The following is a 27793-nucleotide window of genomic DNA, read 5'->3' as shown; positions in this document are numbered from 1 at the left end:
GACAGACTTCAGTGTTCAGAGGAAGTGGCATTGCTGGAATCTGGTACATGCAGGCATGTCTGTTTGCCAGGATACTCAATGACATAAGATTCTAAATATGACTTTAACAATGTAGGTATCATCATGTTAGCTTTCCTAGCAAAACTTAGTGACTATATTCATCTGATAACTGGAAATAATCAGTAATTGGCAATAATTGGATATGACATGCCTACACATACTTCAGTATGGAGCCCTTTAAGGGCAAGAAATGGATGTTTCTGTTTTATTTTAAGATTATTTTTTGGGTCTTTTTAAATTATATAATAATAATGATACATTTTATTTATGAAGCGCTTTATAAAAAAATAAAAACACTGTACAGCAGTTAAAAGACATTACACACCAAAAAACAAACCAACATAACAGCCAACCAAACAAGCATGCAGACAAACAAGCAGACATCCACCAAACAGCACGGAGACTAGGAATCAATCCCATGACCAGTGCTTTGACGACTACAGCCTCTGTATATGGCTGCCTGTTCCAACCACTAAGCCAAACCAACATCCGCAAGTTAGTTTCTTGTGATAAAAATGAGCTCATGTGCACCAGACACTAAGTTGTGTGCATGCAAAACTACCTTGTGAAACTTTCTTATGTGGATATGAATCTTTTTCTTTGGTGGTTTTGTACTTCAGTAATGATTGTTAACATGATTCTGTCAACAGTTGGATTTCCTTCCACAAGCATATGACCAGGGCTGCCTTTGGCCAAAGAAAGGCAGTAAGCAGCCTCTGGTGTGAGGCCCCCCTTCACTGGGTGAAGCACCCACCCCCCAAATTAACAACAAGTAAAAGTCAATTTAACAGCAAATAAAGTATTTCCATTTTATAATTTAACCTGAGATAAATACATAGAAAAGAAGCAATTCTGAATTACAAATAAGTTATCAAGAGGGATAGTATGTTATATTTTAAATACTGCCACTGCAGACATGTGTCTTTCAGCAAAACTAACTTTTATCTGAGAAAAGAGTCACAAAACCGATCATTAAGGTCTATTTCTTGTTGCATAAAGGTAATGGCATAAAACAGTAAAATCACAGCTGGCTTTTGTCTTCCAAGCAGTCTCTTCACCTTTTGACACGCTGATTCAGCAGAGGGTGTGTCTGTCCTGACTCAATAGCTGCACTATGACGGTATCAGCACTAGCTCTCAGTGTCTGTTGTGTACAGTAGTCTACAGCTCATACTGTTTTGTGTTTTAGCTTTGTGGTTAACTAGTCTGAGTGATTTCCAGCAGCAGAGTACATGTTATGTGCTTCTTATGAACACCACCATCAAAGACAATCTCTTATGTATTTCTCTATTTCCCCCCATTTAGTTGTCAAATGTTTTTATTAGAGTATTTCCCCCCATTTAGGAGATTGAAAATATTCGTGTCCTCGTACTCATCACGCATGCGCTTTTCTTCATCTTGTGTGCATTCCTCAGGTTCATGAGTAACAGAACAGAAGAAACCAGATTAAACCTCTCAATTTTAACAGCCACTCATTGTGAAGCTACTCTAAGTTCTTGAATCTGCTTTGTTTGAGAATCCTCTGAAGGCTGACTCATCCCCTTTACTTCAGCCTTACCCAATACCCTATTTTTCTTACCACACTTTCCCCCTCCAGTCAGCTTTCCATGAATATGCTTTCCAAAACAGCCTTTCCTTTCAGTAGTGGCCCTCTGTGGCTTACCCTCCTTGTGACGGTAGTCAATGATTGCCCTCTGGACAAGAGTCAGGTCAGCAGTCTTCCCCATGATTGCAGTTGTGTGTACTGAACCAATGAGAGAATACAGGCTCAGGAGACCTTTACAAATTGGACTTTTTCATAATATTCTAATATTCTGAGATGGTGGATTTTTGATTTTTGTGACTTGTAAGCCGTAATCATCAAGATTCGAACCAAAAAGGTTTTGAAACATTTCACGTTGAATGAGATTAATCTAGAATATATGGGAATTTAACTTTCTTCATAGGAAAAAAAAAGGTTTTGAGATGTACCTGCACTCATTGTTGGTGTGTCACGGAGCTACAAATGTTTTTAAAAGTAACATCATGGGTTTCTTTGACTTTATTGTGACATTTTTTACATCAAAATCACCAAATATTTTTAAAGATTCAAAGAGCAGAGACTTAATTTGTGTTTTAATGAGATTTCTGTCCATTATGTCTAAACCTGCCATCATTATTCCATCCAGTATTTTGCCGTTTTTCCCCAAGCTCTTACATTCCCATGTTAGCACACAAACATACTGGGATTTTGGCCTAAATCAAAAGTGTTCTGCATCAATGTGTTAAAATAATGAGCTATATTGTGACTGGTTATATAGCTCTGAAAACCACTGTGTAATTGGGCCTCAAGCGTTTTTTTCTCACAGAGGATGTAGCATCAAGGCTAACTAAACCTTCAACATGGCTTTGTGATGCAAAAATCACCAAATGTTGCCTTACAGTCAGAGATGAGACCACCAGGACTGAGAGGAGGTGGCATCAGTTGTTTTTTGATGGTGTTTCTGAAACCCGCTGATACACGTTTACCGCCATAGCTTCACTGTTCAATGAAAGATAGTAGTGTCCTTTCAAAGTAGGTCAACAGAAATCCACCACAGATAATCATAAAAGCATGACCCTCCAATTCATGATGATTTTTTAACCTCAGACAGTGACATTTCTGCTCCCCACATCAAGAAACAGACAGGCTTTGGAGTTATTTTAAGCAGCACACAGATACTTTAGCAGCTGCTCCTCTCTGAGCTCTTACAAATTGTTTTTTTTACTCCTTCTTTTAAAGTTTGTTCAGCTTCCCCCCTTCACTGTAGAGCTGCATACCTAACCTGCAGGAATGTGATTGTGCTGCAGCCGGGGAGCCGTCAGACTTGTGGCAACAAGCACCCGAGTCGATTGCATCACATCCGAGTGAGTTATCTGAGTGAGTCTCAGGGTGTGTGGTGTTTTTTTTTTTCTTTTTCTTCCATTTCAAATGTTTAGTCAGATCAGGAAGTGCGATGTTGTGACAGAAGAGGAGGAGGAAGCAGGCACACAATGGCACTATGTCTCCGTATCGGCCTTGTAACATGAGAGGCCCCCGGCTGAAGACCCCTCTGCTTCTGCTCCTGCTGCTGACCGCTCTGACATGGACAGGTAAGACGTGAAGATTACTTTCTGTATTCTTTCAACAGCGCTCTCCCCTTTCCTGTCTCCTCCCTGCTTTCTCTTTTGTTCCTCAACCTGGTGACCGTGAGGGTAACTTCTGACTAGAGGTAAAAAGTTTTTCTTATAGATTCAGTTTATAAGAAAGTTTTGTTTTTCTGTTACTTATTCCACTTAAATTTAAGCAGTCTTCAAGACTAAAGCTGCACAACTTGAGAACGCAAAATCCTCCTCTTTCAAGCTTGGTCCTATCTCACTTTCTCACTTTTGGTCTGAAATTTTGATACAAAATCCCCATAAATTTCATGACAGCATGCTCCTCAAGTTAATGAGGATAAATCCAAATAAAACATGAATTTTCTGTCCATTTTACACCCAAACTTTTGGTCTATTGGTACCTTTAAAGATTTGTCTTGGCTACAGAATCACCTAATGCTGCATCATTTCATTGACAGGAAGTTTATAAATACAAGATTAAGGATTACTGACAAGTGAATGCGCTATCTTCTTGTGAAAAGCTGCAGAAATGGACAGTTTTGTTATCATTTTATCACTGTTAGAGACCAATGAAAAAAATCTTTAAAAATGTGAATGAACCTTTATTTGACTATGAATCTCAATAATGAAATTAAAGCAGTCTCGTACAAATAATCTGGCTCAGACATCAGTTAAGATTCGAATAAACAAAATACATGGACAGAAATTTAATCTAACTTGAAGATCTCATTACATTAATAGATCTTATTCCTAACAGAAAACCCACATTAAAGACTCCAACACCCTGAAAACTAAGAGGAAACCTAGCATTAAATAAATGCTATTCTATGAGAAACCTCTTGTGTCTAATCTTGAGCAAGAAAACAACATGACAAAGTCATGTCGGGAACAAATTGCTCAATGCTTTTTAAAATCTCCGCCTCCTTTGCTTGAATTTTGCAACGGCTCTTCTTTAATTTCTGTAACAACTTCTACATAGCATGCACATGGAAGTCTTTGAGTTTCCATGTGACCTGACTCTGACATCTTTGTTGGTTTAGAAACTAAGCGGGTGGAAATAACTGTCATCTTTCATCTGTGGGTTTCACTTCTAACATGGTTTTCTATAGCTCAGTGTTAGTGGCAGTGCTGGGCTACTAAGTAACCCAGGATGTTGAATTGCAGGATTGTGTCAAGATTATGACACTGCAGAGCCAGATGAAGCTACAGCAGAAGAGGAGGGGGCTGCTGAGCCAGATGCAGAAGAGGCTGATGGTGATTACACAGAAACCTCAGGTAAGACCTCAATAACAACACAACACAACACAGTCACACAATACAACACTGCACATGATGTAAGAGGGATTACTATAGCTCGAAGTTGTTCTTATTAGATTTACGAGGTCAAAGGTCATGGTCTTTGGTCCTCATGTTCATCCCTTACTTGTGAATTAAATGTCTCATGATCCCTTCAACCTCTGGAGTCCCTGCAAGTACTTATGAGGACATAACATTTAGGCTTTCCAAATTGTAATGCCTGCAATTACAGTTTTTTAAATAATTGTCCAGAATGTCTACTGCAGTTTGAGTAATAAGTTTGACATTTTGAGGGAACTTGCTAAGAAATTTTCTGGAATTGTTATAAATGTTTTGAGAAATTTTCTTGGAAATTTTCAAGCATTGTCATGGAAATTTCATTGGACGTTTTGGGGGAAATTTTTGACATTTTGGGGTATTTTTGTGGGAATTTGGGATATGTATTTGTAATTTGGGGGATTTTAATATGAAATTACATGGTTGAATTTTCTTTGATTTTTGGGGGGTATTTTTCACAGAAACCGGGCATTTTTATTTGCAAGTTTTGGGAAATTTGGTTGGAAATTTGTGGCAAGGGTCTCCTTTGCTATTTTCAAGAATGGAATGTATTATTGATGTTTTGAGGAATTTGTGAAAAGGTTTTTGTTTTTGTTTTTGTTTTTTGCCATTTTCATTTTAATTTAGGAAATGTAATTTGATTTGAAAAAGTATTTTTCCCCAGAAACTTATTTATTAACTTATTTTTACTTTTGGAGAGTGCTGGGCAGGAGTGTCCTTTGACATTTTCAAAAATTTTCCTTGAACTTTCAGGGAATTTGTACAGATGTTTTGGAAATTTCTGTCATATTCATGGAATTTTGGGGGGTGTATTTGTACATCTAGGGAATTTAATACAAACTTTAGGGAAAATTTGCTGTGAAGTTTTGTTGAATTTGCTTGAAAATGCACATGGAATTTCTTGGAAAATTCTTGGAAATGTTAATGCATTATGATAAAGTTCCACTGAAACTTTTAGGGAATAATTGAGGACTTTTTCGGATACTTTTAATGGGATATTTTAAAAATATGGTTAAAAAATGTTATTTCTTTGAATTGTAAGGGAATTTGTGTAGATTTTGGAAATGAAAATTTTTAAGAAATTCAGAACTTTTAGCAGAAATCTTGATGCTTTGCCTTAAGCTCTTGTGGTCCATCATCAAAATAACAACAAAAATGGGCACCAGTTTGGACTGGTGTGTGGAGAAGGTGCCCATATGCACAGGCTGTAGTCCTCCATGCACTGTTAACAGGATCCATTCCCGATTCTGTTTGGTGCATGTTTCCCCACTCTTTCTCCTGGTGTTTCCTGTCTCTTTAGCTGTCCTGTCAAAATAAAGACGAAAAAATAAGAAAAATGACACCCTCCCTCAGTGACTGAGACCCCAACATCTGACCATCTGCCAAAACATCACAGCCAAAACATCTGCTCAAAAACTGATCCAGTGCTGTATCTCCTGTAGAAACAGAACCTAATAAGATTTGTGGACACAATTTTCAGTTTGAACTAATTCCTGTTCAAAGACAAGACTGAACTTTTAACCATGAGTGTGTTTGATCAGTACCTACATAAGCAAAGTCAATGGGACAACGCACTGTTCTACTACTGTTTTTTAAATTTTTTTAGTCTTTGATTTTTCTGTATTTTAGAAGGAATCCGTGGAAGCTCTAAAGGGCTCAATATAAGTCACTGCATCAAAGAACCAGAACAACTGCCTCAGGATCAAACTCCTACGATGAAAGTACAGTGATTGATAAAGAAGGATGACTGGGTTGATTTCTGAAGTAGTGTGATTTGAAGAAATATTGAAAGTAAGGGATGAACATGAGGCTCGGACTTTGACCTTTGACCTCTTAAATTAACCAGTTTACCCTTGTACAAATTTAAAGAGGGTCTCTGGGAAGGTTCTTGAGATACCATGCTTACAAGAACAGCCCAGATGGATGTACCGATGGTCAGACAGCCCAAAAATATTAAACATCGGTGCTGTGGCATAAAAAGAGGAAGTGCATTTACTCAACATTATAAAAGAGTTTATTTAATCACAGCATTTTGATTCACTGGGCTTAGCCAGGTTGGTATGTTGAATCACTGTGATTAAATAAACCTTTGAGGGCACTGAGAAAGTGGCAGGGTTACCTTTGTTCTTCGCTACTTAAAAAAAAACCCTGCTCCTACATAATGTGCCTGTCTTCCTATCACTGATCTCATGATATTGCATCCTTCAGATTATGCTTCTTTTTCTTTGTAGACCCAGTCCCTGATCCTGAGCCTACTGATCCTGGTCCTACCTCGACAGCTGTACCTCTTGCCACAGAAGACATAGGTCAGTTCAAAACAGCTGTGGATGAAAAAAAAACTCTATCCTTGGAAAATGTGATCACTAACTTCCATCTCCATTTTTCAGCTGGAAGCACCCAGGAGGAAGATGGCTCAGGTGATTCCAGACTTTACGAAGGAGGTGTTATGTTGAACAAACTTGATTTGTGTCTAATCTCTACAAATGTACAAAGATATTAAATAGAAATTACAGAATCATAGGGAAAAATTTGATTTTGTGATTTATAAATGTCATGACTCTGATGATTCCTTGTTTTAAGGAGAAACACTGGATCCCAGCATTTCAGATCCAACCCTTACAACAGATGGGGAAGAGGAGGAAAGTTTGAGTCCCATCATCATCCTCATCCCTGTGGTGCTGGTGGTCATCATCATCGGCATGATAGTCTGCGGTATTTTTCTCAATCGCAGATGGAACAATAAGGCCAGAAATCAAGGTATGTTCATCACATGAGGAAACACCTTAAAAGAGTCACATCACCCTAACTTACAACAGTTTTGCATTTATTCTAGGTGACTTATTATTTATTTTTTATGGAAATGTAACATTTGCACATTTGTTTTATGGCAATGTATAGAAATACGATGGCACATTTTTTACTTAAAGTGTCAAAAGCTCAGTCTCAGACATAATTAAACTATTCTGAAAATATATGATGAAGCACCACAAGGAGTTAACAGGAACGGCCATGCGAAATACATTTCTTGCAGTTTGGAGTGGGAGAGTGTACATCTTGCTTCATTGTTGTTTTGTCTGATAAAACAAATACTTTAAATCTTTTGTTTCATGTAGGAATTTTTAAAAGTCACTAAAGCTTTTGGATCTTTTAAATTCATCTCAGGCTGAATGCACTTAAGGTAATGCTATTTTGTAGTTTACTGTATTAAGTTGTGATATATGTTTGTCTTTTCAAAGAGCTTAAAAAGGAGGATCCATATTTGGATGGGTCCAGTACAGAGAAGGTGCCAATGTAAGTATAAGTCTTTGGTGTTTTGTAAAGCTCTCAGTTTTAGTTATTTCTTGGGAATTTCTCCAGTCAGGCAAAAAAAAAAAAAAAAAAAAAGTTCAAGTTAGTATTATCACAAAGGGTGCAAACAATTAATAATACAGTAAACATGTTGGTCAATATATTATCCACTAAAAATGTAAAATACTAAAATGGCATGAAGGTATCATCCACTAATATGTCACATAAAGTGATAGTATCATCATCATCATCATCATCATCATCATCATCATCATCACCATCAGTATCTACCCTGTGATTTCTCATGAATTTAGGGTGCAATTTCTGTTGCCTTCAGTTGAAGCAGCATTTTCCAAAGTATTAAGACGTTAATTCTGATCATTAGAACAATCAAGAGATAAAGATGTATGAACTCATCTGTTATACCTCAAACAGGATATTATTATTATTTCTCTGCTTTCTACTTTCAAAGAATGAGAGGACATTATGAAGAAATAGTCTCAGGTAGTGTTCATTTAGCACATTTAACTAACTTCATTAGCTCTGTGTATATATATATATATATATATATATATATATATATATATATATTTAAAGCAGATGTAGAAGCCAATTAGAGCTTTAAAACCTATGATAACATTATGCTGTTTATTTGGTTTTAGAAAAGAAGCAGTACTTGCTAAATTTAAGGGTAAATACATTCCTATTAAACAGCCACTGTTGATGATTACCCATTATAGTTAACCACTGAGAGCATTTTTTATGTATGTTTTACCACTGCAAGTTCCACCCATCATATAAACTGTAGAATAAGGGTAGAATAAGGTGGATAGGACAGCTCAAATGTTAGTGATTCAAAATGATCACAGGAAAGGTAATCAATGAAAAATTACTGGTAAAAAATATACTCATTTATAGTTTATGATAAAGTACAAATATTAGTTAAAGTTTGCCAAGGTACAGGAATGAAATTAATTGTATTTATTCATCTATTTAATATTTATTATTAAAACATGAGAAGAAATAAAACCCACAAGACAAATGGTTATAAGGTCTTGGGTTGGACTAAGCTCAAGGGCAATAAAACTGCCTCTTTCAAATGAGATGTTACACAAAAGCTTGTATTTATCATACACATATGTATAAAATGTATGTACACTCATACACCCATATATATACATGTCCACACTCATGCATAGGTAGATATCATTACAGCATAAATATAAATTGAATGGCCAAATGTATATACCACTTTTTCCACTGTTTCTCTCCTGTATCTCTTTGGAGTTGTACTCAGTAGGCCATCTTTTCTAAAAGATTTTACTGTTTATCAATGCTAACAAAGAGGCCAGCCGTTGGGCTTTTTTTCTGTAAGCAGCATTTCATAATGGCTTTTTTTTTTTTTTGCTAGCCACTAGCAAGGTTTTCAGGAGGTAAATGTTATTCCTAATGAGAACACCAGGGATATAACTAAGATAGAAAGATGTAAATATTGTGTTGATAGTGAAACCCAAGATTAAACTTACTTTATAAGCAATCACATGATAAGTGTTTTTAGATAGCCTAGCAGTTAGGTCACAACCAATGTACAGAGGCTATAGTCCTCCAGCAGGCAGTCCAGCTTCGGACCTGAACAGTGGCTCCTCTCCTGTTTGTCATTCCACGCTCTCTTTTTGGTTTCATGTCCTATCAACTGTCATTTCCTGTCCAAATAAAGACAAAAAGACCCAAAATAAATCTCAAAGTCACACAGTTTATCATCAGTGGTTTTTGGCAAGTAAGCTCAAGATGCCTGTCTATGTCTAGGAAGTCTTGTGAACATAAAATGGATAGAATATAATGAAATAAAAAAAATTAAATTGAAAAATATTGTTAAAATTTCAGATAACTGATTATAAGGGCATTTGGTTACTAGTATTATCCACATTTGCTACATCACAAACCTGAAAAACGGGGGACATATAAAAACATGTCTAACTGCTTTAGCACCCTGCCAGTCGTTGATTATACGAGCAACTGAATCTTCAGCTGAAACCAGCTCCTGAAGGAATAAAAATTAAAATCACTTTGATAGTCTGAGTTTTTGAGTCTGAATTGATTTTTAAAACCCTTTTTACTCTTCAGGCCCATGTTTGAAGAAGACGTTCCTTCAGTACTGGAGCTGGAGATGGAGGAGTTGGACCAGTGGATGAAAAAGGATGGTAGGTTTCATAAAAGGGATGCTCTGACTATTAAATCAGCATCAGAATCTTTTATATATATTTTGTACACACTAGATTTCAACATTGTAGAAAATTCATAAAGTAGGCTCATACGTAGGCTGCCCTTGTTGTGCAATGCACTCTGGGTAATGATATAATATTGTTGCATTTTATATGGAGCGCAATCCTTATATAGCCTTTTTTATTTTCTAATATATTTTTTGGCTATTTTTTGCCTTTATTTAGAGAAGAAGAGAGTGGATATTATTTGTTGGTGAAGACAGTTTAATTGAGGTTGATGATGTGAGTTCTTTCATCAATGATTGGTTGTTTTAATGTTGATGTTGATCATTTAAAATAGAATAAAAAGTTCCTATACACCACGTGCATTGCCTGTAACACTGCATGGCAGCAGCTGCATCCAGTTGGACTTGAAGCAATCTGTGGCACTTACTGATGTTGTTTCTTCCTGTCTAGTTCTTTGCTTGTGTTGTACTTACTCTCAGATGTACGTAGCTTTGTACAAAAGCATTTGTGAAATGACATTGGAGTATCGAAATATGGACAGAGTCAGAAACAGGGATGAGAGAGTGGGGGTGAGACATGCAGGGAAAGAGCCACAGACCTAACTTGAAAGTGGGCCACCTACATACATGGGCCATCTTCACCCTAAAGCTTTTTTCATTTTAACAAAATCAAGTGAAGAGGATATTAAGGAAGAAGTCAGGGTAATGTAGATTAAGGTTAAGAAAGTCCAAAAGATACAAGAAGAACAGTGTGACCGTCTGACACCACTACCCAGCAGGCCCACCCACTGAAAGACCAAATGAGCCCTTCTTTAATGTCTTGCAATAATATCAATGCATGCATGTTGGATCAGTAACATTAGTGCTAGCCACCTGGCTAACATTAGCCTCCCGGGCAAAGATCTGGTCATTTTTGGAGCTTACTAACAAGTTTGGTTGCAAGTCATCCTGGCATTCAAGTTCAATGGCCCCGCCAAGTTAAAAGCGCTAATATTACAAAAAAATTGTACATTGTGTATCTTAATTGATCTGGTAAGTTATGGTTGGTGCTTAAATTTAAAATAAGAGATTATTATCTCTTAGATTTAGGATGGACTGTGTCTTTGATCATCTCCATGGGCTAATCCTCCATGATGATGGGACCCAGAGAGCTTTCTCCTTTTCCCCCCTTATGGGCAACCTCATTACCCAGAATGCATTGAGCAACAATGGCAGCCTGCATGCCTAACCGTTGTTTTTTTTTTTCTTTTGCATTTATCCAAAATGTAGAATCTAGTTTGTTTCTTTATACTGCGTGCATACAAAAGACATCAATGCAAATCTAACTTGCATGATTCCCTTTGAATAAAGAAAGAAGTGAATTTTTACTGTGAACAATTACTCATATACTTTATTTAAAACAAGTGTGAGCTATCTGTGCCTGTGAGCTATCAGCCCACTGTGCATCATGGTTATTTTAGTTATGGCCCATCATGCCTCATTTCCAGCCTTATCTTGGAGGACTGAGGACTGAGCTCCTATATGTTAAGTTTATTGTTGGTGTTCTTTACATGCCTGTTTCTTTCATAGCATGTTTGTTGAGAGGTTTTGTAGTTTTATGTGGTTAATTGTCTCTGTGGGTTGGACTGTAGTGTTGACCACAGCTGAGAGAACTGCTGCATCATACTTACCGCAGTTATGTTTTAAAGACTGTCCACGCTGAGAACGTGAATAAGCATATTCAAATGTTCAGAAGAAACTAGGATGAATTTATGCTAAAAGTGTGCTTAAAAACATAGAAGACGAGTAGTCGTGTGTCCTCCAAAGAGGGTCAGACTCAATCACAGGAAATTTACTGAATGTCAGAGTCAAGAGCTGCAAGTCTGATTACACATTAACCTTTGAATCTGCTAATGTCTGGGTGTAAATGCTGCTAAATAGACTAAATATATAACTGTGACCGATAAAATTGTGTTTTAAACAATTTCACCAGTAGTTCCCAGAGGCAACCTTTGCTCATATTTTACTCTTGAATTACCTCCTTTCATTTATGTTTAGTTAGAGAAGAAAACCTGACCCCAAGAGTAATAGAAACTTAAAAGACATCAAGAATTTAACATACAGATGAATTAGCAAAGTTTAGCCAGCAGAGGTCGCTGTCGTTCTGATTGTTAGTGCAGAAGTGGTGCACATTCAGAATACACAGCCAGCCATAGGGCTTGACTCTTCAGTCACTGTTGTAAATAGTAATTTTGTGTCCTTGTACTTTATTGCTTGTGAAATTAACTTCAACAAACATTTGCGCAAACATAAAGGAATATAAACATGCAAAGTGTTTATTGCATACTCTTTTATGTTTATTTGCTGTAGGTGACACTGCAGAGGAAACAAAACAGGAATGAATCTGTTTTATGGTAAGCCAACTTCACACTCTGTACATACATGTTCAGCTTATCAGCTCATCAGTTTATAGGCCTTCATGTGTCACAAAGCTGCTATTTCTGTCTCTTTCTAGTTATGTAATAACTGAAAAGGTACATTTTTTTAGATAATTATCCTTTAATATATGTATTTCATAAAGATTTTTTTTTCTGAGGCTTTCATGTCTTTATTTGAGAGATGGGACAGTGGACACTTGAGAGAGACATTGGGGAATAACAGGTTAAGGACAACAGCCTCTGTTCATGGGGCGTGCATATACCCACTAGGCTGTCACTGCCCCATAAATATGGTACTTACAGTGAAAGTGCCTGCGTGTTTACTGGCTTTACCCTCTAGAATATTTCTTCTCAGATCTTCTGTCCGCTATGAATTTTTGTAAGGAAATATAACTACACCAAACAGTCATAGCATCAGTATTATTTATTTAGAACTATTTCAGAATCAGAAATACTTTATTTATCCCCGGGGGTGAAACTCAGTCATCACACTTGCTCTTAAGCGTGACATAGCAGTCAGAAATATGATAATTTAGATTATGGATATGAATAAGGCAGAGAATAAACACAAAAAAAATACGCTATAAATTCACAAAAACAGAGTGGTGAAGGAATGAGCTATATACAGCAGGGCTATTGCACGTGCAGAGTGTTGCACAGTTGGCTCAATTAAAAACTATTCCCATTAGTATCAATATTGCATACTTGTTTGTTGAGCACATAAATGACCAGTTCATGTTGGTCAGTTAAAGAGATTTAAAACAGGATTTTAAAGCTTTCAAGGGTGAAACAAGACTAGGAACAGTGAGACTGTTTAACCCACAGATGGAGTAGTTAAGTATTAGTTCCTGTGCTGCATTTCTACAGATGTTAATGCAGCCAGCATCTAAAGTATTCAGATCCCCTTCACTTTATTTCAATTTTTTTATGTTGCAGCCTGATGCTACAATTGTTTAAATTCAATTTTATTTGATTTAATCTACATTCAGTACCATCGTGACAAAGTGAAAACTGAATTTTAGATATATATATATATATATATATATATATTTTTTTTTGGCAGATTTCTTAAATTGAAATATCACAGTAACATTAGTATTGAAACCCTTTGGAAAAACACTTCAATTTTCTCTCAGGTTCCTCCAATTTCTCTCAGTCTTCGCTGAGATATTTCTTCACCTTGATTGGAGTCCTCCTGTGGTAAATTAAACTACTTGGACATATTTTTCAAAGACACACACTTCTCTATAGAAGGCCTCACAGCTGACAATGCATATCAGAGCAAAAACCAATCCATGAGGTGAAAGGAACTGCCTGCAGAGCTCAGAGACAGGATTGTTGCAGGGCACAGATCTGGGGGAGGCTACAAAATATTCTGTTGCACTGAAGGATGCCATGAGACAAAGTTCCTGAAGGACAACCAGCATTGCGGTCCTCCAGCTCTTTGGCTAGACAGAAGCCTCTCCTCAGTGCAAAACACATGAAAGGCCATTAGGATTTTATGTAGTTTTTATCGGACTTTCAATGTCCAGTCAATTTATTTCACCACAGGTAGACTCCAATGAAGATGTAGAAATATCTCAGCAATGATTCAGAGAAATGTGAGGAGCCTGAGCTGTGTGGTAGAGTAGGTAGTGTCAGCATGATCATTATCTGAAGCTTGCATGTGTGGAGCCTGGATCCAGAGTTGTAGTGGCTGCAAAGGCTCATGTGGTAGGTTATGTAACTTATCAGAATGTGGAGGGGCACATTTGGGGTTAGGGGTCTCTTCACTGAGCACTTATCCCGCCATCAGGGCACAAGTATCTTATATTTATTTCAAACAGATTTTCAAGCAGTTTCCACTTTTATGCCATCGTCTGTTTGTTGTGGAGCACCAGCTGCTTTCAGTATCTCTGCGACTCATGTCCTCTGACCCTTTCATCATTACACACGGTACTGTTTGAAAGCACGAACGCTCCTAACATCTGTTAGTGATTAAAACAGGCCTTCATGGAAGTGTGGCGCAACTTAACCCAAGGATTGTCTCCTTACTGAAAGGGGCTGGAAAGGCGAGGTCAAGGTCCACTCAGCGAACTGTTGACCAATGTCATGTACACACTGCTTTTTTCTCAGGATTTTATTTCGAGAGCCGGCCAAGGGGTTAGAGGGAACTTTCATTCAACACAGAGGCTCTCTGTACACATCAGGTTACACAAGAGAAAAAGAGAGAGAGAGAGAGAGCTCCAAACAAAAGTAAATGTAACGTTACGTCTGCAGGGGCAGAACAATGTGATGCCATCTACTGCAACAGCTGTGAAATCCCACAGAAAATTAGGCACAACAGTGGATCGAATTAGGGAAATAAAAACACAGACAGAGCTGTGGAAGATGCATCAAAAACAACAGTAGACACTCTCAAAAGAAAAACATTTTTCTGCTGCATTACAAAAATGTCAAAACCAATATATATTTGAAAATGAACTAAACTGCTAGACTTAGCAGACAAACTGAAGTCAGAAGCTGAAGTTGTTTTTTTTTTTAATTAAAAGGACATTTAGTTCCCTAAACTGTCACCAAGCATTAAATTTTAATCCACCTGGCAGCTGCACAGCTGAGCCTGAGCACACAGCAGTGCTCTGATATGGAAGTTGTTAAAGTGAGCATGTTAACATTTTTTTCTTTACAATGTTTCTGACAGACAATGGGCAGCCATACATACACATTTATAGACATGTAAAGATCAAATAAGGCAATATTTGTCAAAAGTAAAATAAAATAATGAAAAATTTTAACCCAGCAGAACATCTCTAACCAGATGTTTTGGCCTCTAAATCGTTCAACATCCTCTTTAAAGCGTCTCATGAGAGCAGCTCCTAAAGTTTCAAGTTTTTGTAATTCATTCCAAGTAAAAGGAGAAGGAAACTAAAAAGCCTTTCCCCCAGTTCAGCACTGACCTTTGGAACAGACAAAAATGTCAATGGATTGGGAAGATTGTTCCATAACTTGGGAGCAGCCACTGCAAAGCCTCGACCCCCTCTGTTTTTTTATGTTTTGATCCCAGGACTTCCAAGAGCAGCTGACTTGCTGACCTGAGTGGTCTCAGTGGAGTGTGATAGTGCGGAAGGTCAACAGTATAGGAAAGTAACAAATCTTAAACATATCCAATAAAATCTAATCCTAAAGTGTAAAGTAAGACAATAAAGAGGGGCTGAATTCGATGTTAAATTGTCATGTTTACACACACAGTTCACATTAGTAGTTACAGTGCCTATAAAAAGTATTCACCCTCTTGGATGTTTAACCCTTTATTTAATTCTATTAATCAGTCATGGTCAATATGATTAGGCTTTTTGGACAAAAATCCTCTTTAATTTGAATAGTGAAAACAGATTTCTACAAAGTTATGCCAATTAGATAAAAATATGTAATGTGTAATAAGTGATTGCATAAATATTCACCCTTTAAAGTGACTGACCTCATTCAACAGAGTTCCAGCCAATTGTAGTCTTACAATTAGTGAAATGGGGAAATATGTGCAGTGGATGTGTCTCAGGTGATTATAGTATAAACACCTGAGTCTGGAAGGTCCAGTCACTGATTAATTTGTATTCCTGGCTACCATTACACCATGAAGATGAGAGAACACTCCAAGCAACTCAGAGAAAAGATTATTGGAAAGTATAAATTAGCAGATGGATACAAAAAAAATCAAACACACCATCTCGGCTGTGAAGCACGGTGGTGGCAGCATCATGTTGTGAGGATGCTTCTCAGCAGCCAGCTCCGGTAGGCTTGTAAAGGTAGAGGGTACAATAAATGCAGCAAAAACTGATGATGGTCCTGTAGGATGATCTCATTCAGTCTGCAAGAGAAGCGTACAGCAAAATCTACACAGAAATGTTTTAAATACAGAGAGCTGAATGTTCTGGAGTGGCTGAGTCAAAGCCCAGACCTCAATCCAAAAGAGAATTTGTGGCTGGACTTGAAAAGGGCAATTCCGATCCCCATGCAACCTGACTAAGCTTGAGCAGTTTTGCAAAGAAGAATGGAGTAACATTGCAGTGTCAAGATGTGCAAGCCTGACTGAGACCTATCCACACAGACTCAGTGCTGTGATTGCAGCCAAAGGTGACTCTACTAAATACTGACTTAAAGGGATGAATATTTTTATCTAGTGAAGATTTTTTTTTATTTTAAAAAAGCCTAATTATATTGACCATGCTTGATTTATAAAACAATAAAAGGGTAAAACAGGATCGATGCTTTTTATAGGCAATGTATTGAATTTCTTCTTCAAGCTTTGGACTCAGAGTTGTACTAACTTCTCTCATGGCTGATGTAAAGTAGGGATGTTCTAGCAGTAAATATCTTTTATATGTTGGAAAATTTTTAGAGTAGGTGAGATGACAACAATCTATGATACTAAGCTATCACAACACGTATATTTACCTCGATTATAAAAGCTCTGACTAATGGTTTTAACAGTGCAGTTTGTCATAAATCACTACCTGTATTATCCTGTATATCCTTGGCACCTCTTGCTTTTTCTCATTTGGGCATTGTATATACCTTTTCTTAAAACAACACTTTTTTTTCTTATTTCATTACATTAAGTTTATACAGAACCCTTGTCTGTACGCTCATATAATGTACTTTTTATTCTATTGTCCTCTGTATCACAATCTAAGATGTCAGCTTTTCTATAAAATGCCTGCAGACTGTCCTGATCTGTTTTCTGTGTCTGATGAAGAGAGACTCCAACTTTTGTTTACACAATGTTTCAACTTGCATAATTTGTGTTGAATGCCTTTCAACAGCATAAGAGGACACTATATATTTGACTAAAGCTGCTGTCTAATAAGGAGTGTAAGGTCTAATAGCCAAAGAGCAACATTATGTTAACATTTGATTTGTTTCTGTCTGATATGTACTGTGGTGAGCTGCTCTTGTCGTTGCTTGATTGCTCTTATTTGTTCTGTATTTCAGTGTCTTGCTAGTCTGTGAGGGCTGGGCACCTCTTTTGGTGTATGGCACAATGAAATGATAATAAGTGAAACAAAAAAAAAAACATATAGTTGAATGGTACACTTCAAAACAGACTAGATTACTAACCTAGATGACCGCGAGGTGCAGACTTCAAAGGAGTGACCTCTCATTGTATGTCTCTGACACTGTCACCTCTACCTCCCATGCCTTCTTTGCTGCAGGTTAACAAAGGACGCTCTCCCGGTATGCAAGGACACACAGCCAACAATGCTTCACTGCCAAGTTGCACAGTCTGACTTTCCAGCCACATTCATGACCACAGGAACTAATTTGACTGCCAGGAAACAACATCAACACACTTAAAGGACACTTACAAGTTACCTTAACTTGTAAGAACTGATTGTTATATGATACGATGGCTCCAGAGTGATCAGCGTTGTGCCTTTTATGGAGTGCTTTTGTCATGCAACGCCTATATTTCTACTAGATTATTTAAATCAATTAGATGAATTCCAAGCCGCAGTTGGTTTTTTCAAGGACATTCACAATACTTTCAGTTTGAAATAATCAGTATAACAAGTAGTATTAGATTTGAATAGAAAAAACATGGTGCAGCAGCTACTTTTCTGCAAATATTCATGCTTTAAAAGAGTTCCCTGTTGTCTTAAAGTGCATCAGGTCGATACTGTCTTCCTCCCAGTGCATGCAGACAGACATAGTTTCTGCTGGCGGTTTCTCTCCAGCTCAAAGCCTCTTTGTTGTATCATACTGTGTGACTCCCTCCAGCTGCAGGTCTTAATGGGGAAATATCCTGTTGTAGACTGCAGGCATGCATGACAGAGGAGGCCACTCCTTTTCATGCTTGCACACAGCTTTATTGAGGAACCCTTTTTTTTTTTTTTTTATTCGTAAACAGAAATTTCAAAGTGTGAAATCCTTTGGATTCTATCCCTGAGTCTTTTGATAAATTATCGCCCGTTGCTGAAACAGCTTCTCTAAAAGCTGCTGCTGATAAGATTATCATCTCACCATAGATAATAACTCTCTGACTGAAGATGCTACAGGCTCAAACGTTGGGCTTTTAGCTTGGGTTTGAAAGTGTTGATCACAGCAGTCATGACTCTGATCTAAATGTGAGTGCAACTTTCTAAATGTGTCAGTATTTTGCATTTTCTTGCACTGTAAATATGAGAATACGGTAAACCAAGAGTTAATATTTTCAAGGAATGCCTTCTGTAAATATTTGATACAAGGCTTTTTGTGTTGTTTTTGTGCTGGTAAAGCTTTGAATAGAATTTTATTGAACAGAATCTTCTGAATGATATTTTTTCTGTCTGTGGCTGCTGACACCAAACCCACTTCTTGATCTAAGACTCAAATCTCTCCTCAACTACTGGATGGATTGCCTTGAAATCTGTTTTTCATATCTTTCATGTGACACACTCATGAAACCACACCCTGGCGGGTAAGAAAGCCCTCCTGCTGCTGTAAACTATGCAGAAGCTGACAGTCTCTGTTGCCACCTTTGTTTTTAGCTGGTTTTATTTTTTATTTTTCATAGTGAAAGAAGTTTGTTCAACTAAAAGCACTAACCAATGAGGTGAAAAGACTGACTGTTAGTACTACAGAAACCCATCAGAGAAGCAAAACCCAGAGAGGACTGGATAGTCTAAACTGCTGTCCCTGTGGGTTACTATAGAGAGTAGAACCACAGAGACTTCCCCAGAACACTGAGATCCAGTAGTGATCCTGAAACCATCATCTAGCCATCCTCTTCCGCTTATCCGGGGTTGGGTCTCTGTAGTGTAATAGCGGTAGTAGCAGGTGTAACAAGTCCACCCAGACATCTCTCTCCCCAGCAACACCTTCCAACCACTTCTAGGGGATCCCAGAGGCGTCCCCAGACCAAATAGGATATGTAATCCATACTGTGCATGCTTGGTCTTCCCCGAGGTCTCCTCCCAGCAAGACATGCCCGTAAGGGCCCCAAAGGGAGACGCCCAGGAGGCATCCTGATCACCTCAACTGGCTCCTTTCAATGCAAAGGAGCAGCGGCTCTACTTTGAGATCCCTCCTGATGTCTGAACTCCTCACGCTATCTCTAAGGCCGAGTCCAGACACCCTCTGGAGGAAACTCATTTTAGCTGCTTGTATCCATGATCTAATTCTTGCCGTCATTACAGAGTTCATGGCTGTAGGTGAGGGTTGGCACATAGATCAACCAGTAGATCGAAAGCTTTACCTTCTGGCTCAGCTCCCTCTCCACCACAACAGTCCATCACTAACGCCCACAGTACTGCTGACGTTGCACCAACTTGCCTGTCTGTCTCACGCTCCCTTGTACTCTCACTCGTGAACAAGACCCAATTATACTTCTCTCATCTCACACCTGGCGTCTAGCCTTCCCCAGATCTGTGCCTTGAGGGTTGATAGCTCAAGTCCCAGCCTGTGCCAAGTCTGGAGATCGGTCTGGTTGCTGGATAGGGGACAGTTGATCTTCTTACTACTGCTGAGGTGTCTGAGTGAGGCACTAGACCCCCAACTAGTGAGCTGCTCAAAGTGCAAATAAAACCTTTCATCAAGTAAAATTGGCGTCTTGATATGGCCTTTTTAGTTCAGTTACTAGCATGCTTCTTTTAGTCCCCTCAGTTAAAATACAGCTTTATTCAACTACTGACATGGTTTCTGACTCCATAGTGGTAAAAGTAAATAAATGTGATCATGGAAAATTCCATACCTTGAACATTTTAAGACAAATGTTAAATCTGTAGTTTTTATTGTCATCTGAAGCAACGGTTTAATGTAGATTTGGTGTTTTTCTATCATCTCTCAGACTCTGCTGTTTCGTCTGCTCTCTTCTCTGCTCCGTGTCTCTCTGATGGGTTTCTGGGAGCAAGGGTGGACCATTCATTCCAACCAATGAATATAAATGAGAAATAAGTCTTGTACTCCATTTTCTCAGTCTTTTCACTTTCTCATTAGATTTCCAGACAGCGGTCCTGTCTGTCACAGCTCAAAGTCTGCCTCATGGTCACCGCTGTCTGGATGTTCAGACGTGCTGACTAAACACTGACATTTTCATAATCGACAAAACGCACCAGAGAAAATTCTGTTGACTCAGTTAAATCATCTCTGATTCTGTTGGATAATCATTCAATATCATGACCCTCACTGCTTGTCTTTAATCATGATAGCAAACAGAATATTCATCAATCTCTTCAACATTTTGTTGAATATTCTTTGTAATAAGAAAACCAAACAAGCTACAGTCAGTAAAACAGTGTGTATGAATTAAACACAATAAGAAGATACCCTACATAGAATAAAATACAACCTAAACTCCAGAAAAGTTGGGGCACTGGGAAAATAAAACAATGCAATGATTTGCAAATCATATAAACCAATAATTGTGCTCACAGTAGACTGTAAACAACATATCATGAAAAATATGAGCTCATTTTGAATTTGATGGCAGCAACACATCTCAAAAAAGTAGAGACACTACACAACAAAATGCTGGAAAAGTAAGTGGTGCCAATGAAAAACAGCTAGAGGAGCATTTTGCAACTAATTTGGTTAATTTGAGTATAAAAGGAGCATTTTAGAGAGGCAGAGTCTCTCAGAAGTAAAGATGGGCAGAGATTCACCAATCTGCAAAAAATAGCACCTAACTGTGGAACATTTTCTGAAAAATGTTTCTCAATGGAAAACTGCAAAGACTACATAAAACAGTACATAATAGCTTAAACGCTAATTTAAGATGAACTGAGGTAAATGGAAAACTGTTCTGTGGTCAGATGAATTAAAATGTGAAATTCTTTTCTAAAACCATGGATGCTGAGGGAGGAGAGGGACCATCCAGTCTGTTATCAGCTCACATTTCAAACGCCTGCATCTCTGATGGTATGGGGTCGCATTAATGTCTGTGGCATGGGCAGCTTACACATCTGGAAAGGGACTGCAACATCTGCTCCCATCCAGATGATGTCTCTTTCAGGGAAGGCCTTGCATATTCCAGCAAGTCAATGCCAAACCACATACTTCATCCATCACAACAGCATGGCTTCACAGTAGAAGAGTCTGAGTGCTGAACTGGCATACCTGCAGCCCAGACCTGTCCCTGATAGAAAATATTTGTATTATTGTAAAATGAAAAATCCTGCAAAGAAGACCAGGACTATTGAGCAGCTAGACACAGACAAGAATGGGACAACATTCCTCTCCCAAAACTGGTCTCCTCACTTTCCAGATATTCACAGACTTGTTAAAAGACCAGAGGATGTTACATCTGGTATGTTTTTATGATCTACTGTGGATGAAATATGAGTTTATGACTACTGTGTCCTGGATGAACTAACGCTTGGCTTCATTTTACACAGTGCCCAAACTTTTTGTGAGTTGGGGTTGTACATTAAAAAAAGATTAGAAACAACGACAGGAGATTTGAAATGAAATAATATTTTAGGAAGAGATTTGAAAGTAGTGTCAGAATCTGCAAACTTGATTTCAGCAGGAAGGTCGTTCCAGAGGAGCCCAGACTATAAAAGCAAACACGGGCCCTGGGTACAACAAATAATCTCTGACCAGTGGATGGGAGGTCAAGAAGAGCTCTGACATTAGTAATAGAATTGTCTAAAAAGTAGTTGTCTTCACACAGAGGGCACAGGCAGCGTCTCAGTCAGGCTGGTTCACACTGTGCCAAATTCTGGCTGAACTGGTTTGCATGCAAATAAAGCAGCAATCCTTCCTATCAGACATCAACGTTGATATAAAGGACTGATGAAATCTGAGCATAAAATATGAGACCTTTTTCAGCCAACCAAAGCTGACCATGTAGTCTTACACCAGATATTTTTGTGAAAAATATTTATAATCCTGATTAAAGGCGTGTCGGTCACACTTTGCAGAAATGCGTTGTAACCCCCCCTGGAGGAAACATTCCCAACATCATGTTTCCAGTGACCCATCTGTCTTACTTTACCCATCTTTGCAGGCTGAATCAGTGTCAACCCAGCAGGCTCTGTTGCTGCTTGTCACACTCTATCAGTTCCATTTCACAGCCACACCAGCAGCTCTGTTTGTTTGCCTTCAAGAGCTGTGATGTTTCAGAGAATCATCCGTCTGTCGCAATCTTCACATTCACTCTCTCTTGGGCAATCTTTGAGTTGAAGACACGGCATACACCAGGGAATCTGGAACTGTGTGATGTGTGAGGGAGAGATTGTGTGTCAATAAAGGAGACTTACTGAACAATAGTTGTGGGTTTGTTTCTGTGTACAGTCGTGATGTGAAACTTTCCTCCTCTTATGAAAGAGTGTTTCATGCACCATTTGGACAAAATTTGCTAAATTTACTCATTAAGCAGGGCTGCAGTGGTGAGAAAGCAAAGATTGTGTCCTCTCTGGGTATTTGGATTTAAAGAGACACACTGTGAAGATTTGTACGGAGGCCTGGAGAGGACGTGCATTCATGCATTTTATTTTAACTCATATACTGTGGTTAAAGAAAACATTTCCTCGATATCTGAACTTATTTATCTCGTTATTTCTAAATAATAATATCAGCTTCACCATTAGAAGAGTTTACATCTCAAGATATTAGGAAAATAATGAAATTTACTCATTGACACATGAAACAGAGAAATATAAAATGTACGAATGCATGTCATCTTTGGGCTTCTACAGTTTGGCCTCCTGAGACACAAGCTTTTATTTGTTATACATTTTGATATCTCTTACATATTCGGGAATAGTTGGGCCTGAAAATGATGCTAACAAAATATCATAAAACTGCTCAAGCTCTGTCAGGTTGCACCGGGATCGGGTGAGAACAGCCCTTTTAAAGTCCAGTCACAAATTCTCCATTAGGCTGAGGTCAGAGCATTCACCTTGTTGTCTTCAAACCATTTCTGTGCAGCTTTCGCTGTAGGCTTTGGGGCATCGTTTTGCTGGAAAATAAATGTTCTCCCAAGCTGTAGTTCTCTTGCAGACTGAATAAGATTGCTGCATTCATTTTACCCTCTACATTTACAAGCTTCCAGGCCTAGCTACAGAGAAGCATCCTCACAGCATGATGCTGCCACCACCGTGCTTCAGTGGGGATGGTGTGTTTGTGGTGATGTGCAGTGTTTGGTGTCCTTGTCCGATGGCCAGAAAGCACCATTTTGGTCTCATCAGACCAAAGAATTTTCTGCCACTTTACCATGGAGTCTCCCTCGGGCCTTTTGGTGAACTCTAGTCAAGATTTAATCTGAGTTTTCTTCAACAGTGGCTTTCTCTTTGCTACTCTCCAATAAAGCTTTGACTGGTGGAGAACCCAGGCAACAGTTATCATAACAACAGTCTCTCCTATCTCAGCTGCTGAAGCTGAGATGGGAGCAGTCTGTGAGGATGGCCTGATGTAGGCAGAGAAAGTGACAACACTCATCACTCAAAGGGATGTATAGGTTGCTGTTTAGCAGTAAAGTAACTTGTTACTGTTAATAAAACTTGTCAAATTGTCACCAAGCATATAAAACAAGTTTGAATCATAACATTTGAAGAGTTTTTGTAGCTTAAACAGTTTTGCGCAAAGAGTAGCTGTAGAGCATTTTGGTTAGAATGGACACTTAACATTGTAATGTGTGTTGGTGACCACAAGAGGGCAGACAAAGTATCCACAAATGAGTCCAGCAGGTCTAAGTTCAGCAAAATCAAGAGTAAAGGGGCGGGGAACCCAAAATGTAATGTCCATATATAAGTATGCTGTGACATAGGAGGTTAGAAAGGGTGTGGCTAATTATAATTGAATTTTTGGAATAAACAGAGAAATAATAAAAAACATATATAGTCCATCCTTGAATGAATGCAGTCACATCACTTGACATTCACTTTTAGCTAAAACAAGCATATGAATATGTTTTAATGTTTTTTTTTTATATGAAATGTGCTCTATCTTTCTTATCTGGGTTTAAAATCCTTCAGATAAAACAATCTAAGAAGCAAAATCCCTTTTAGGTGTTGCTTTATTTAAAGAATTTACAAGCCAAAAGGCTGAAAATATACTAAAATAAATACAAGACACCAAATCAGATCACTTTCATGCAATAAGCAGAGAAAAATGGTCAAATCTGTCTGTTGGAAATCCTGAGACAGGATAATATTATTTTCTAACATCTTGGGGTCAGAAATCATCATTGAAGCTTGTTCATTTCTGTGTAACTTCACAGACAAAACAACCAAAACGGCTCATAAAAATATGATCTGAATGAAGAAGACACTGTCCAGAGTGAATGTTTTTGTGAGAAGTGGCTCAGAGGGACATTTTCCATGAAATCACGAAGCTTGAGCAAATATTCAGTGACAACGTGAAGATATTTACAGTCGTCCTTTGTTTTCAGGTTCTGCTTTTTAGTCGTCTTTGACCGGATGCCAGTCTCAGCTCTACACTTCTCAGGATCACATGTTTGGTGCTTAGTGATATCTCGGGCTCTCAGACGCTCCCTGGAGGATCCAGATACTGGGCATGAAAATGACCATGAGCCAAAACTAACCATGGCTGGCACTGTGGAGCTAACTTGAGCGGCAGCAGCACCAGGCTAATCCAAAATAACTTGTGTTTTTGTGCCTATGAATAAATGAGGCTCAGCGGCTGGAAAGAATCAGGGTGTAGGTTTTCATCCAGAATAATTTCTAACACACCACAGAAATGGAGATTTGGATTCACTCCCTTCCAAAGAGTTTTATACCCTCTAAACTTAAATGTATACATCCCCATGTGGGATCAGAGTTTCTTTATGATATTCTATGCATACACTAAAATCAAGTTGACTAAAAGTGGAGAAAATACTTGGTTTAAATTACTGCTACTATTTACAGAAGCTCTAAGAGGACATTTAAGCATACATTACATTGCATTGGGGATTTTTCTTTATTTTAATAGGACAGCTAAAAGAAGATTAAATAAGACAAAGGCATGCATGTTCATATGCACAGGTGGGACAAATAAACCCCTAAGAGCTTATAAGAAGATCCCATACATAAAAATATTTGAGAGCTCTTGACACCAGCAAATTCATAACACTCATATAAAGTCTAAAAGCGGGGAGATAATAAAAGCAACAATTCCTTTTTGTACTTTAACACAATGCATTTTAAAGTTTGCTATATGGAGTTAGAAGCATTGTTCAAGATCTCCTAAAACCAGAAATAGAAGAGTGACTGTGGAGAGAGGCGGAAAATCTGTTCCAGATGACTGAGCCTCTGAACCTGACTGAAAACTGTCTGAGGCTAGATCTGTAGAACAGACTATGAGTAAGATCAACAGATCTGGTTTGATAACAATAGATCTCAGGCCTAGCTACAAATAAAGCTGTTAAAAAGATAATTATAACAAAACTGAAAAACAGAAGAGCATATGTGCTGCATATTTATGTCAAATGTGTTTAATAAACGCAAGTTTTGAAATAATTGAGCAGAATGAGCTTTCCAGTTTGAGTAGGTGATGGTTCTAACGTTTGTTTTTTGTAATAGAAAAATGGAAAAGTGATAAGTTTTATACGTGAAAGCCAATACTATATTACCGTAAGAAATTAAAAGATAAACCTCTAGTACAGGTCTAAATAGAATTTCCTGGCAAGAATTTTCTTACACGTCACTAAATTCCAATATTTTTGCTAATTTGGACACATAAATATGTATGACTTATTTCAACTTGGAAATTTAGTTTTTTTTTCCTTGTAGATTTATGACTCTCTAAAGTAAAGGTTCTGAGTTTTGTTTCTAAATATGCAACTTTATAGTCTGAAAAAGTATGATGTTTTTTCCTTAAAATGTTTATTTAAATCACAGAGCCTCTATTTTTAGTTATCTTTTGGGGTGGCCATAATCTGTGGCAATGGGCTCGATATCATCTGAAAGAGTTTTGTAGTTTGGCTTGAAGATTATATAAACTCTCTCTTAACATTAAGAGAATATTTATTGAGCTTGGACCAGTGATCAAGCCTATTTAAATTACTTTTACATGAGCAATTAACTTATATTCATTTTTATGTATGATGAAAAAATATTAGAGACATCGGCATAATATAATATAAAAAAGCCATCTTTTGATATCAAAATCAAGTCATTGATGTTTAATTGGAATAAAAGTGGATCCAGTGGATACTTTATCTTACTGTATTTTGAGATAATAATGATTTGGTTTTGTCACATCATAGTGAGTTTAACTTATTCTTTTTCTCAAGAGCAAATGAAATTAACTTCTACTACCACCAGTAGTACGAGCAACAACAACAACAACAATAATAATAATTAAAAAAATAATAATAACCGTGTGTACCTATTATTAATTCATTCATCGTTTACCACAAGTTCTCCGGGTATTTCATTACATCACATTTGAGCGCCCACTTGCAGACAAAAACGAGGCGTCATCAGACTGCGACAGCCATACTCTCCAGTCGGCGGAGAGTCCGGAGATGCTCCAGCCTAGCGGTTGTTGAAGAGACTGTGAACGGAGAATCACTCACCACTGACACGCTGTTTGTTCTCGGTGGATGTGTTTTCCGTCTCGTTGTGGTCAGAGGCCAACGTGTGTCGCCCAGCAAAGGAAAGGAGTGAAAATGCCGACCACTACTCTCGTCGTTTTTACACAACAGCTAATGTTAGCGTTGTTTTACTAGCCAGCTAACATTACACGAACTTGGCGTGTGGATTGCCTTATAGAAGCTAGTTAGCTTACCGTGCTAACGCGCTAGCTCCTGGTAGTTGGATGCAAACACTGGCTGCTGTTGGTGGGAAACCCAAAAGCAAGGAGGGAGCGTTTAACCTATCGGAGCTGGCAGCTTTAGCTTCTCCCTGCTCCAAATGATATCTCGGTTTGGATACACCGCCATAAAGGAATCACGGGAGAGGCCCGCTGTCTTTGTTCATCTTTCACGTTTCTGAGGTAAATACACTGTAACATTACCAAATGCAACATCAAAACTGGGGGATATTGTAGTAAAGGACCAGTTGAAGTCGGCCTAGCATTAGCAAGCTAACTACTAGCTCATTGGCTAGCTAAGTTAGCTTTGCTAAAGCTAGCCAACTTCACGTACCGCTGTTGATGTGGAGCTTGTTGGCTTTCTGAAAGAAGTCAACGATGTCACTGTGAGCTCAGTGTGGCGGTGCATGCCATGAAATTGTGCTTTCATATTCTATTAAACTAGTTTGGCAGAGTTGTGCACGTTTAATGGCTCACTGTTCTTTGATAGCACACAGCCTTTTAAACAAGCTGCACGAGCTGAGTGAAAGCTTCTCAGCGCGAGGATCTCCGTCCGCGTGCAACAGGGGAACTTTGTGATGAGCTCAAACTTTGTACTGGTTTTATATTATTGCGCTGTT

The 27793-nt window shown here is 38.2% G+C and overlaps 2 protein-coding genes across 7 annotated transcripts in view; both read left to right on the top strand.

The window, feature by feature from the left end:
- Nucleotides 1–3025: 3025 nt before the first annotated feature.
- Nucleotides 3026–25753, top strand: tmem154 (transmembrane protein 154). Of its 3 annotated transcripts, none has more exons than XM_041785516.1 (9): nucleotides 3026–3170; nucleotides 4341–4451; nucleotides 6761–6835; nucleotides 6917–6970; nucleotides 7110–7286; nucleotides 7766–7820; nucleotides 9942–10018; nucleotides 12394–12437; nucleotides 24808–25753. In XM_041785516.1, exons 1-8 carry the CDS (start codon nucleotides 3080–3082, stop codon nucleotides 12423–12425), a joined length of 672 nt encoding a protein of 223 aa, XP_041641450.1. In that variant the 5' UTR covers nucleotides 3026–3079; the 3' UTR covers nucleotides 12426–12437; nucleotides 24808–25753. The 3 variants fall into 3 exon arrangements, with proteins under 3 accessions (XP_041641450.1, XP_041641451.1, XP_041641449.1); XM_041785517.1 differs by lacking the exon at nucleotides 24808–25753 and adding an exon at nucleotides 17651–20979 and having other exon boundaries at nucleotides 6917–6946; XM_041785515.1 differs by lacking the exon at nucleotides 24808–25753 and adding an exon at nucleotides 17651–20979.
- A 1110-nt stretch (nucleotides 25754–26863) lies between these two features.
- fbxw7 (F-box and WD repeat domain containing 7) overlaps nucleotides 26864–27793 on the top strand; it is a 201159-nt gene continuing 200229 nt past the window's right edge. For all 4 annotated transcript variants that reach the window (XM_041784880.1, XM_041784878.1, XM_041784882.1 and 1 more), the window contains exon 1: nucleotides 26864–27356. The gene's annotated coding sequence lies outside the window, so the exon portion shown is untranslated. The remainder of the gene's footprint in view (nucleotides 27357–27793) is intronic.

This window comes from Cheilinus undulatus, linkage group 4 (assembly GCF_018320785.1).
Source record: "Cheilinus undulatus linkage group 4, ASM1832078v1, whole genome shotgun sequence".
Classification (NCBI taxonomy): domain Eukaryota; kingdom Metazoa; phylum Chordata; class Actinopteri; order Labriformes; family Labridae; genus Cheilinus; species Cheilinus undulatus.
The sequence above is the reverse complement of the archived record's forward strand: the minus strand, read 5'-3'. Positions and strand labels throughout refer to the sequence as shown.

Bases quoted from the DNA above. Each gene is read 5' to 3' on its own strand.
- tmem154 (XM_041785516.1), top strand. From the start codon at position 3,080: ATGTCTCCGTATCGGCCTTGTAACATGAGAGGCCCCCGGCTGAAGACC. The intron at 6,836-6,916 runs GTCAGTTCAAAA...TCCATTTTTCAG, and splicing joins TCTTGCCACAGAAGACATAG to CTGGAAGCACCCAGGAGGAA. The intron at 7,821-9,941 runs GTAAGTATAAGT...TTTACTCTTCAG, and splicing joins AGTACAGAGAAGGTGCCAAT to GCCCATGTTTGAAGAAGACG.